Below are 12,630 nucleotides of genomic sequence, written 5' to 3'. Positions count from 1 at the left end.
CAAACAAGCAAAAGTCATACACCGCTGCCGTGCTACTGGTAAACGCAGCACTCCTCTTCCTGGGAGGGGGAGGGGAGGGACTGCATTTTTTTCGCTGGTTGCACCCCAACCAGCAACAACACCACTTCCTACCCAAGGCCAAAAAAAAGGCCACAAAACCCCAGCTGGCCCTAAGAGCAGGGTAAATGCCGTGCAGCAAAAACCCCTACGGGAGTGGAATCCTGAAGGCTCTATGGAAGGTAACCCTAGAGAACCCAAGGGTAGTACTTACTACCCTAGCCTAGCCTAGAGAAAGTAGACCTAAGCACATGCAGCCCCAGTACACTGAAGTTACACCTGGCCAACGCACCACAAGGAGCAGGAAACACCACGAAGGCACAAAATTTGCCAAGAAATCAAGACCAGAGTTGACAACTGCCCCAGAGCACATCGGCCTACGAACTGAAGGTGTGAGTAGCCAGCACGGGGATGGGGGTCCAGAGCTTTTCCCCCCCCTCCAGGGACGGGGAGGGCTGCACGGACAAGAGGCGCAGCGGCGGTGTATGACATTTACTTGTTTGTTTGTTTTTTTCAAGTTTTGGAGAATTCTGTCTGTTCAGTTTTTGGTTGCAATTTCTTACCAAGTGGGGTCTGTTTCGTTATGCCTACCTTTCTGGGTGCCTATTCCCAGCCGATGGAAGACATGGAATGCTCCCAAACACATGAGGGTTTTCTTAGGCCATTGCTTTCTGTGCCTCTCTGAGAGGGGCCAAGTTCTGGTGCGTGGTCCCCGGTAGGATGAACTCCATTGACTGATGCCCCCAACTAATATAGAATACCAGTATATCAGACAGATAGCTCCAGGGAGCCAGAGGGGCTCCCCACAGAAAAATAATTTAAAAATATTGTAGTAGGTGCAGGAGAAGGCCTCAAAATAAAGGAACATATCAGTGATTTTAGAATAGGTAAATATGGAAAAATAAGAATTGTCATTTGTTTTTGTTTTTTTTTTTTTTTTTTTTTTTTTTTTGCATGGATATTCCTGCATGGGCCCTAAGTCTCTGGTTGGCCCACTAACTGTTACCTGTTTCTATTTGATTTGGAGACAGGATAGAAAAATCAGAAAAAGTGGAGGAGTTGCCGTACTGGTGAAAGAACACCTGAAGGTTAATTAATAGTAAACATCCCACAAGAAGTAGAGATAATTGTACTGGAAATTTGTAATCAGGATAATAAACTGATATAATAAATGCCTACAGCCCATATACAAGCAATATATGGACAGAGGAGGAGTTTACAACAAATGGGAAGGCCTCATAATGATAGACATTATAATAAGAGCAGGTAAAGATAAATTGCAATTGTTGGTACTTAGTGACTTCAACTTTAACCCTCAAACCGCGCATATCATATATAAATGATATCAGTGACAAAACCAAAACCGCGCACATCATTTATATATGATTTCGTGTCTAGCGCTATAATTTAAACGCCCCGCCTGGGATAGGGGCAGCTATAGTACAGCCACGACCGATAGTTGCCAGATGCTACCTAGAAAAAAAATCCAGTCCAACATTCTTGGGTGTTACAGCGTCAGTATTGAGCAAGCCACCAAGGCTGGCGCACGCAGCACTAGCTCACAGCACCGCTGTTCAGCTTGTGACCACAGCATCGCCTACAAATACCATAATATAAATGATACTGCTATTATTTAGCAGTGATAGTATTACTGAAGCCCCCTGACTGTGATAAAACTGACCAGGATTCAGATAATAGCAGGATTGTGGTGATATTTAGCGCTGTGCTCCATGGAGGGAGGAGTAAGGCTGTGGGAGGGAGGGTTGTGGCGTCGTTTTCTGACTGTGTGTGGCCACCATTTATTGACTGCACTCACCATACCAGCTTAGTGGTTCGATATGGTGAACACAAATGTAGATACTTATATATAACGTCTGTATAGTGTGAGATAACAGCGAGAGGAATAGGTTGGGAGCCGCCATTTTGGTGAGGGAGGAGCGTCGTCTGCACGACTTGGCATGTTGTTTACTGATGGCCACTATGGTCTTTGGGCACCATACCAGCTTATTTGTACAGGTATGGTGCATAAAACAGGTAGATACTTATATATAATGTGTGTATATAGCGTAATAACACCACAAACAATATTGTTGGAGGACAAATATTAGTGCGTCTGGCCTTGAGGGCGGCCGCCGATCAGCTGACTGTGAGTAGCTATGTCTTATGGCCTTTACTCACCATACAAGCTTAGATGTACAGTTATGGTGAACAAAACATGTAAATACGTATAACGTCTGTGTATAGTGAATAAATACAGAAAGAGTATTGTGGGAGGTGAATGAGGGTGAGTGAGGTGGTGTTGAGGGAGGGAGTGGCAGTGAGTGGCTCGCTGGTGTTTGGCGGTCACTCCTCGTTGCTTTTTGACTCACAAGACCAACTTAGTAGTTCATTATGGTGTACAAAACATGCAAATACTTATATATAACCTGTGTATATAGTGTAACAACAGCAAAACTATTTGTTTATTGTTTTATGAACATAATTGAATCACTAATATGCACACCATAATTTTGAGTACAGTACAGCGATGGTTCACACATTTTATAATATAAATATACCACAATTCACTGTATGGAATAATATTACTGCAAAAAACTAAGAAAAAATCAATCAGAGACATTGAAATAATTAGGTAATAATATATTTGTGGCAACTGCCGTCTGACAGCTCGGGCGGAGTAGACCTCGTCTGGCGAAGGCTCTGCCAACGCCCCTTTTTTGCCACACTTTCCTACCCTATTGCGGCTAAAATATGCCACCTACGATTTTTTTGTTATTTTTTCCGTGATCAGGGAACAAAAATGAACACTTCTATAAGACGAAAGAATTTTTTGCATTTTCTTTTTCTGTTGCGCCTGTGGGTGTGAATTCCATTTGGGCCCCTAGCGGTTTGAGGGTTAAATCAACAGACTGGGAGGTCTATGAAGTAAGAACATAGGACATTTTGACATGCAGATTAATAAACCATATTCTGGTAACATTCATATTCTAACATATTAAGCAGGCCATGAGGATGTGGGAAAAATTGTTCCATCAATGCTGTATTTGATGTTCATCAGGAAAGAACAGATATTTGATATTCAATATCTTCCTCCCCATGGGTAAAAACAAACATATCCTTTTAGAAATTAAATATGCAATGCATTATAATCTAGAAGAGAATGGGGAAACTGAAAAGTTGATTTCAATTGAGGGCAATATGGGGAACTTAACAAGTTCTTTAATGAATTTGATTAGAAATATTTGTTGTTTGGCGAAGATATAAACAAAATAGATGCTAAATTTTTTTTTATGTATGATGAAGGTAAAACAAAAGTTATCCAAAGACAGTAGCAGAACTAGAAAAGCAAGACTGGTTCAACAGAAATTGTAAGATGGCCAGAGAACAAATGACAAAAAAATGGACTCAATACAGGAAGAGGCCTAACCCTGAAACATACCAACAATATATACAAGCAAACAGCAGTAAGAAAAGGGTCAGAATACTATGAGAAAAAGATTGCAGACAACTGTAAAACAGAACCAGGCCTTTTCTATAAATTCATTAAAAGCAAATTCCATGTAAAGGATACAGTCCAAAGGTTGAAAATGGGGAGCAGATTCCCAGAGAGCGAAAAGGAAATGTGTGAAACACTAAATGAACAGGTCCACAGTGTGTTTGCACAGAATGAAGTCTTCAGAGAGCCAGCAGCAGGAATCTCAGAGAATAACTTGTCAGAACATAGAGAAGTCTCAAGGCAAAGTGGAAAGAACCCCAAGGAGCGAGTAAGAAAAACAAAGCAGTTTGCCCAGATGGTTTCACCTGGGGTTTTGAAAGAATGTGTAGCTAAGCTGACAATATCATATCAACAGACTAACCATTATGTACAATAGTTTTAGGAGATATACGGAAAAAGGCAAACGTAGTTGCAATCTAAAACAATGATAGCATGGAAGACTCTTAATTATGTACCTGTATCGTTAACAAGTGTGGTAGTTAAAATGCTGAAAAAATCATTAAAAGTAAATAAACACAACACCTGGAGAGAAATGACGTGATGATAGACAGTACAGTTTTTGAACACAAAGAAATTGTGAAACCGTACTTAGTTTCTATGTTAGAGCTACAGAGATTTTACAGGAAAGAGATGGTTGAGTTGAGTGTATTTATCTGGACCTAAAACAAGCTTTTGAGAGATCAATTGACAGAACAGAAGGAAGAAGGCATTAGCTGCCAGGGACAATGACAGTCAGATACATGTCCTTATAAGGCAAATACCTTTTGCTTTCCAATGTCGAATAAAATATATGAATTTATACTATACATTATACAATATTTCAACACGCCTTAAAACCTTCTCATGTCACATAAAATAAAAAGAAATGAGTGCTACCATAAACCCACAAATAACAAATAATATATCTATATCATCTCTTGTTTTATTTATAAACAATATCTGTACTAAGACTGTTGTTAATTTGTTAATGAAGTTAATTTAAATTTGTTAATTTTGTACAAGAATGTAAGAACTCTTGTATATATATTGTTCTGACCTGTTGTGAGCTAGGGGAGGTAGTACCAGGGACTCGTGGGGGAAGGTCTGGTGGGTGCTCAGGGCGCTCCACTAGCTCACCACTACCCATAGTCCCAGTCAGGGACTGAGACGATTCATTCTTCACACTGTACATTGCTGGTCGAAGCTCATAATTTTTACACCTGAAAATTTTGAACATGCTTTTAATGAAAATTATTATAAAAATGCTATTTGAGAATTCAAAAAATAATGTGTAAATATGAACTTTAAGATGTACATGTGCAGTACAATGGAATCTTAATTGTTTCTCAATATCAGGGGACAGAGAGCATGTTAGGCCTATTAAAGTCTTCATAGGCCAACGATCAACTAACCTTTCCCTGGAAACAACCTACATACAATAATTCTTTAAATCATATACCTATTTACTGCTAGGTGAACAAATGAATCAGGCTTAAGGAAATGTGTCCAAGCATTTAAATTCTACTTAGGAATTAAGTCTGTGGCCTTCCAGCAGTGAATCGACTTCACTGACCACTACATAACAGAAATGGAACACATGATGGACTGGAAGCAATTTACCACAACGATATATTTAAGTCATCATTAACCCTTGGTGTGCAGCCATCATGAAAGGTGCAACTCTGCTAGTATCCTCCCCCCCCCTCAAAAAAAAAAGCATTAAATGTAATTGTTATAAATATAAATGTGTGGTGGGCTTCTATGGGGGACTTGGTATTATTAAGGGGTAAGGGTAGTTAGAAGACAGAGTATCAAATATGGGAGAGCTAAAAGGCCCGGCCCCCAAAATAAACTATCCACAGTAATAATACCTTGCTACTAGACCATATATGTCAGTCTAAGGGTTGATCAATGCACTCCCACACAGGAAGAAGGGATACTCCTATAATTCATGTACTTGTTTATTTACCCCTTAACAACCCCCCATATACATTCACACCAATAACAATAATAATAATAACTTTACCACACTACCTTACGTTAAAAACCTTGGTCCTGGACCAACCTAGTATCAATAACCACAGACCGGAAGCCAGCTGTCTCATTCTTCGCCAGTAAAGGAGACAGTTGCAACCAAACAAAACATTCACCAGGACCAAAACAGCAGAAACCTTTGTGCACGAGGAGAGCATGCAGCTCACCAACCCAACCCCCAGAGGCCAAAGCCAACAGAAACAGAGCTTTCTGGAAGCAATCTCAAACCAACGGGGCCACCATAAACCAAGGAGAAGAGAGAAAAAGAGTGGGAGCACCCTGTCCAAGGAGTGGCTCAGGCAGTGCATGAGCAGGCCAAAGGGTGAAACAAAGCACGAGAAAGCTTACAGAACGCAAGCTGGAGCAGCTCCACCAGCGCCGCATGATACGAAGCGACAGTATTCAGCATAAGATGGTCCTGAAAGAGCCAATAAAGAAAGGGCAAAACAACCCGAACAGAAATGGAAGTAAACTACAAAGAGAGAGGAAATGGCAAAAAGACTGCCAAGACACCTAATACTGTCGCCGAGACGAAGATCGCAGGTGGGACACCATGAGAAAAGCGACCTGATCACCATACAAGTGGTGATATACCCACATCAAAAAGACCACCCGCGACGAGCGGAGGAGACCGGACCAGCCCCGTACTGGCCTGGCCCGATCTGCTAGAAGATGCGGAGCCGCAGAAAACGCCCTGGGTTCAGACACCGAGCAAGCAACGCCTGAAACAAATACTGGGCTGGCCACCACGGTGCTACAAGGACAACTTTTCCAGAAGACTACAACCAAGTCGGAACCCAAGGCAACAGCTAGACCGGAGGAAAGAGGTACAGGGAACCCCACCTTGACCAGTCCTGACGAAGAGCGTCCAACGCGATGGCCCCGCAGTCGGAAGACCGGCTCATAACTCGGGGAAACTCAGGAACCAAGCTGACGTGAAGAGTTCCACTTCCAGGGGCCCATGCGACCATCAGAGCCAACTGAAGAAGTCGACAATGATCGTCCATTCCGTGGACAGGGAAAGAAACTATGATAAGCCTTCCGCAAGGACGTTGGACACACCCCCAGATGTGAGCTGTACAGAGAGCTAAACACCGAGAAACCAGCAGACGAGTTGCTCGAAGAGACCAGTCCCAAAGAGCCAAGGACCGACGGGAGCCTGACCGTAGAGCCCCGAGCAACCCGAACCCCCCGCGGCAAAGGCCAGACCAACGCAAACTTCTGCACTGCGCTGTGTACCCTATGGAAGAACGGAACCAACCGCCCCAGGCCGGCCTAGTGAGCATGGGTCACAAAAACCCAGCCGAGAAACGAGGTGTCTAGAACACAATGAGTGAGGGCTCGGGGAGGCGCCCTGGCACCGAACCCTGAAAACCCAAAGCGGAAGCCGGCAATCACCCGAGATCAATTCCCGGTCCCTAGGATTATGAATCCCGGGTGCAGTCCACTCAGCTACCAAGCCCCATAACATGGGTGAATTAGGGGGGGGGGGTGTAATTACCTAAGTGTAGTTACAAGATGAGAGCTATGCTCATGGTGTCCCGTCTTCTCACTCTTTGTCATACAATGCTTTGACATTACAGTACTGACGATTTTGGCCTCCACCACCACCTCACTTAGCTTGTTCCAACCGTCTACCACTCAGTTTGCATATGAAAATTTTCTAATGTTTTTGCAGTACCTTTGTTTCCTTAGCTTCAGTCTGTGTCCTCTCGTTCTTAAAGTTCCAGGTCTCAGGAATTCTTCTGTATCAATTTTGTCAATTCCCATTACTATTTTGTACGTAGTGATCATATCGCTTCTATTTCTTCTATCTTCTAGTTTTGGCATTTTAAATGCCTCCAACCTCTCCTCGTAGCTCTTGTCTTTCAGTCCTGGGAGCCATTTGATTGCACGTCTTTACGCCTTTTCTAGTTTGTTGATGTGCTTCATAAGATATGGGCACTATACAACCACTGCATGTGTGTGTGTGTCTGAAAATTAAGAGATTATGATACACTTACTGTTCTTTATCTGTGGAGCAACAATGAGCAACAATGGTGGTGAGCCATGTTTTCATGTCCTCTGGATCTTGAGCCTCCACCACCCATTCAGTGCCACTGTCTGCCTGCAACATAATCATCAATATATACTCTGATACATATACCACATAGTACTGTACTGTATATGCATTTTATTTATTTAACCCTAATGGTTTTAACCCCTAACATGTGGTTATGGATTTAGACCTCATTGTAAGGAACCTTGCAAGAAGAGGGTAAGAATGACCAAGAAATCATTGAGGCAATGATAGAAAAACTGATAGGTAAGAAGGATCTAATCATTTTCCAGTAAGGTGGTTAGGTAACCCTGAGGCTACTCTGGTATACCTGGTATGGATAACTGTTGCAAATTTTGAACAAATGAGAATACTCAACAGTGCATATAAATTAAAAGATCTAGGAGGGTATGAGCTTACATCTCCCCAGACCTCACAGTAGAACAGCAAAAAAAATTAGCAAAGTACAGAACTAAAAAAAAAAAAGCAGACTAGTAAAAAGATTCAAACCTACGAAGAGGTCAAGAGATCATACCTATGATTGGAAGAGAGGACATAGTTCTTCACACAATTAACCACTTAACTGTGCAGAATGCCTTAACCCCTCAACTGCGCCAGCCAACAAATGTAGTTTTGAGAGTTGTCCGTTTTTTTTTAATTAGGCTATATTTTAATGTTTTTTTAATGTTTTCATCACTCTATATGTTTTGAAATGAAAATAGTTGAGTTTGGAAACATTTTGACGTTAACTTTACCTAAACATTTATAAAAACAACAAAAATATGTTACTAACAATTGCACTATGACGTTTTTACCAAAAACAGATGCGCAGTGCAGGGGTTAAAGCGCTCCGAGGGTTGTGCAATTTTTTTTAATTAGGCCTTATTTTAACGTTTTTAATGTTTTCATCACTCTGTGATTTGAAATGAAAATGATTGAGTTTGGAAACATTTTGACATTAACAATACAGTAGCTGAAAAAAAATGTCCTTATTAGTTAAAAACTGCACCGTGAAATTTTTGCCAAAAAACCAGCGTTGAATGTAATGAAACGCCATTTTCTGGGTGAGTCCCGGAGGCTCCCCGGAGCTATCCCAGGCTGATATGCTAATGTCAGACTTTGGCATCAGTCATGTGTATGGAGTTCTTAGGCCTACCGGGGACCACGGCCAGAACCGGGCCCCCTCAGAGAGGCAAGGGGAGCAATGGCCTATAGAAGCCCCCGTGTAGTTGGAAGCATTCTATGTCTGCCATCGACCGGAACAGGCACCCAGAAAGGTAAGCGCCCCAAAACAAACCCCTATTCTGGTTAAAATTGCTACCTAATACCGAACTAGTGGATAGAACTCCCCAACCGAAAACAAGCAAATTAGTGTGACGTCACACACTGCCGCGCCGCTGTCTGCGCAGCTCCCCCCTCCCCGGGAGGGGGAAGGGGGAGCCCCAGACCCCCCGCGCCGGCTACCCACACCTCAGTTCTTGAGGCTGGATGTCAAAAACGCGAAAAACCGCCGACCGGAGGGAGGGAGGGATGCCGGGGAGCCTCCGGGACTCACCCAGAAAATGGCGTTTCATTACATTCAACGCTGGTTTTCTGGGGGGAGCCCCGTCGGCTCCCCGGAGCTAACTACCCACAGACAGAAAAAGAGGGACTTACCCGGGAGGCGGTCGTCGCTCACCCCTCAACTCGAAGCCAAGACAACTGGCTGCAACCGCCGACCCAAAGCAACACAGGCCCGACGAGGGCCAGGGACATTCACAAGGTAACGAGCAGCCAGGACCCTGTTCGACCGCCAAAATCCCCGCGCCCGAATATCAGACCAAGACATATTCCCAAAGACGGCAGCAAGAGCCGCGAACTTACGAACGTCATGGGCACGGGGATAGACCGCAGGCTGGCTAGACCTAATAACCCTGCGGACGACCTGAGAGACCCGAACCCGCGAACAGGGAAGAAGGGAAACCGGATCAACCCACAGCGCGTCCCCGGACACAGAAGCTGTGGCGCGCAAATAACGGCGAAGCGCCGCAACCGGACACAAAACATGATGCACCCCCGGCCTGACCAACCAAGCATCAACCACCCATGGACCCCTCCGGAACGCAGCAGTCTCATTCTTCGCCAGAAAAGAAGGAGACGGCTGCAAACGAACAAAACTATCACCACGACCAAAAGAGCAGAAACCCCTGTGCCGGAGGAGAGCATGAAGCTCCCCTACCCGACCCCCAGAGGCCAAAGCCAACAAGAAAAGTGCCTTGGAAAAACAATCCTGGACCGAAGGGGCCACAACGAAACGAGGAGATGAAAGGAAAGCGAGCACTCTGTCCAAAGACCAGGACGGCTCAGGCGACGCATGAGCAGGCCGGAGGTGAAACAATGCACGAGACAGCTTGCGAAACGGCGCAGACGTAACATCGATACCGAAAGCAAGCTGAAGCGGCTCCGCCAGCGCCGCACGATACGAAGCGACAGTGTTAGGCATAAGATGACGGTCCTGAAACAACCACGAGAGGAAGGACAAGACCACCCGAACAGACAAGGAGCTAACACGACGAAGACGCAAAAAGAAACGGAAGGACCGCCAGGAAACGTCATACTGCCGCCGAGAAGAAGCCCTCAGGTGGGACACCAACAAGGAGGCCACCTGATCACCATAGAGATGATGATAGACTCGAGTCAAAAAAAACCATACGCGAAGACTCGAGGAGAAGATCGAACCAGCTACGTGACGTACCGGCCCGATCTGCTGAAAGAGGCGGAGCCGCGGGAAAACCCTCGGGTTCGGACACCGAGCAACCAGCGCCTGAAACCAAGGCTGGGCCGGCCACCAAGGGGCCAGAAGGACAACTCTCCCCCGGTAAGCCTCTAAGCGAGTCAGGACCTGGAGCAACAGCCGAACTGGGGGAAAGAGGTACAGGAACCCCCACCTCGACCAGTCGAGCCGAAAGGCATCGACCCCGACGGCCTCGCAATCGGGGAAGGGCGCCGCATAAACGGGAAGACGCCGCGACCACGCCGACGCGAAGAGGTCCACTTCGGGGCGCCCGAACGTCTGGCAAAGCCAACGGAAGGACTCGTCGTCGACCGTCCACTCCGTGGAGAGGGGAACGAAGCGAGACAGGGCGTCGGCCAAGACGTTGGACACGCCCCGTACGTGAACCGCCAGGAGAGCCAAACCCCGAGAACTCAGCAGACGAGTCACCCGAAGCGACCAACCCCAAAGAGACAAGGACCGCATCGAACCCCCGCGGTTCAGGCAATGAACCACCGGAGAGCAGTCCGAATGGAGCCGAATCGTCGATCCGCGGGCCACCCGAATCCTCCCCAGAGCAAACCACACTGCCGCGAACTCCCGCACCGTACTGTGAGCTCGACGGAAGGACGGATCCCAACGCCCCTGGCCGGCCTGGTGAGCACTGGTCACAAAACCCCAGCCGAGAGACGACGCATCCGTGTACACATCGAGCGAGGGCTCGGGTAGGCGCCAAGGCACTGAACCCCGAAAAACCCGAAGAGGAAGCCGGTGACGCAGCAACCGACGCAAGGCCCCCGGGGGTCGAACTCTGCGATCGCGAGAGAGGCGGAAGGGGGAACCCCGAAGGAACCAGAACAGCCGTCGAAGCCAAACCCGACCCGGCGGGTAGACCACCATCGCGAAGTTCAGGCTCCCGCACAGCCCCTCGAGCAACCGCCGGGTGACCCGAGGGCCCTCCAGAAACAGACGAAGGCGGGACCGCAGCCGCAGGAGAGACTCCGGAGGGAGAGACAAGGAGGCGGTCCGAGAGTCCCACACGAGACCCAGCCAAGTCCGAACCTGAGAGGGAACCAGATGGGACTTCCTCCAGTTCACCAAGAACCCGAACCCGGCGAGCTGGGAAAGAACCAAATCCCTGGCTAGCAAGCAAGCTGACTGGCTGGGAGCCCAAACCAGCCAGTCGTCGAGGTAGGCCAACACCCGAACACCGAGGAGACGCAAACGAGCCACCACAACCCGTGTAAGGCGTGTGAACACGCGAGGTGCCAGGTTCAACCCGAACGGGAGACAACGAAAGCGGTAACTCAGACGCCCCACTACAAAACCGAGCCAGTCCCTGAACCGCGGATGAATCGGGACATGCCAATAAACGTCCCGGAGGTCCAGGGACACCATCCAAGCACCCGGCTCCAAGAGGAGCCGAACCTGAGACAGCGTAGTCATCCGAAAGGAGGGGCAATGAACCCAGGGGTTCAGACGGGACAAGTCCAGAATGAACCGCAGGTCCGCGCAGTCCCGTTTCGGAACCGGAAACAGACGGGAAACCCATCTGAGGGACGACGTCGTTTCGACGACGCCCAAGCGTACCCACTCCAAGACGACTCGACAGAGCGCAGGGGAAGAAGCCTGCCCCGCCAGCCCCGACCCCCCAAAGGGGGGAGAGGCCACCCAACGCCACCGCAGGCCGCGAGACACGACCCGAAAGGCCCACGAATCGTGGGACCAGGCGCGGGCGAACAGCGCAAGCCGCCCCCCCATCGCCCCGTCAAAGGGGCAAACCGCGAAAGGGCCGGCGACCCTTACGAGACCCAGAACCCCGCACAGCGCGAACACCGCGCCGACCAGACGAGGGAGGGTCCGCAGGAGGAGCCAACCCCAAACCTGACACCAGAGGCCTACCACGACGAGAGGAACCCCGAGCCCTGGCACGACCTTTCCGGGAAGACCCACCCCGGGACCCCCGGAAAACCAACAAGTCCGACATCGGACGACAAGCCGCCGACGCAGCCTGAATAAACTGCGCCACGGCCGACTCCCCAAACAGGAGAGGACAAAAAGGGGAAGAACGCCTAAGAGCCAGAGCCCAAGCAGATTCCACGGAGGAACCCAGCACCGCCTGCCGACACGCGAGACGGGAAGCATAGAACAGGGAAACCGCATCCCGCAAAATCGGCGTGAACAGCTTCAACAAGGCAGCCGACGAACGCGCAGCCGAGGACAAGGTGCCGGACCCCGGGACGGACCCAAGCGTCCCCACATCCTCCACGAGCC

At 47.8% G+C, this 12,630-nt stretch overlaps 1 protein-coding gene across 2 annotated transcripts in view; it reads right to left on the bottom strand.

The window, feature by feature from the left end:
* Positions 1 to 12,630, bottom strand: part of Lnk (SH2B adapter-like protein Lnk) — a 62,035-nt gene that overhangs the window by 34,186 nt on the left and 15,219 nt on the right. For both annotated transcript variants that reach the window (XM_045733751.2, XM_069332980.1), the window contains exons 3-4: positions 7,570 to 7,673; positions 4,590 to 4,752 (exon numbers count right to left, since the gene is read on the bottom strand). In XM_045733751.2, the coding sequence (XP_045589707.1) occupies positions 4,590 to 4,752; positions 7,570 to 7,673 (267 nt within the window). The remainder of the gene's footprint in view (positions 1 to 4,589; positions 4,753 to 7,569; positions 7,674 to 12,630) is intronic.

This window comes from Procambarus clarkii, chromosome 4 (genome assembly GCF_040958095.1).
Source record: "Procambarus clarkii isolate CNS0578487 chromosome 4, FALCON_Pclarkii_2.0, whole genome shotgun sequence".
In the NCBI taxonomy this organism is placed as follows: domain Eukaryota; kingdom Metazoa; phylum Arthropoda; class Malacostraca; order Decapoda; family Cambaridae; genus Procambarus; species Procambarus clarkii.
The sequence above is the reverse complement of the archived record's forward strand: the minus strand, read 5'-3'. Positions and strand labels throughout refer to the sequence as shown.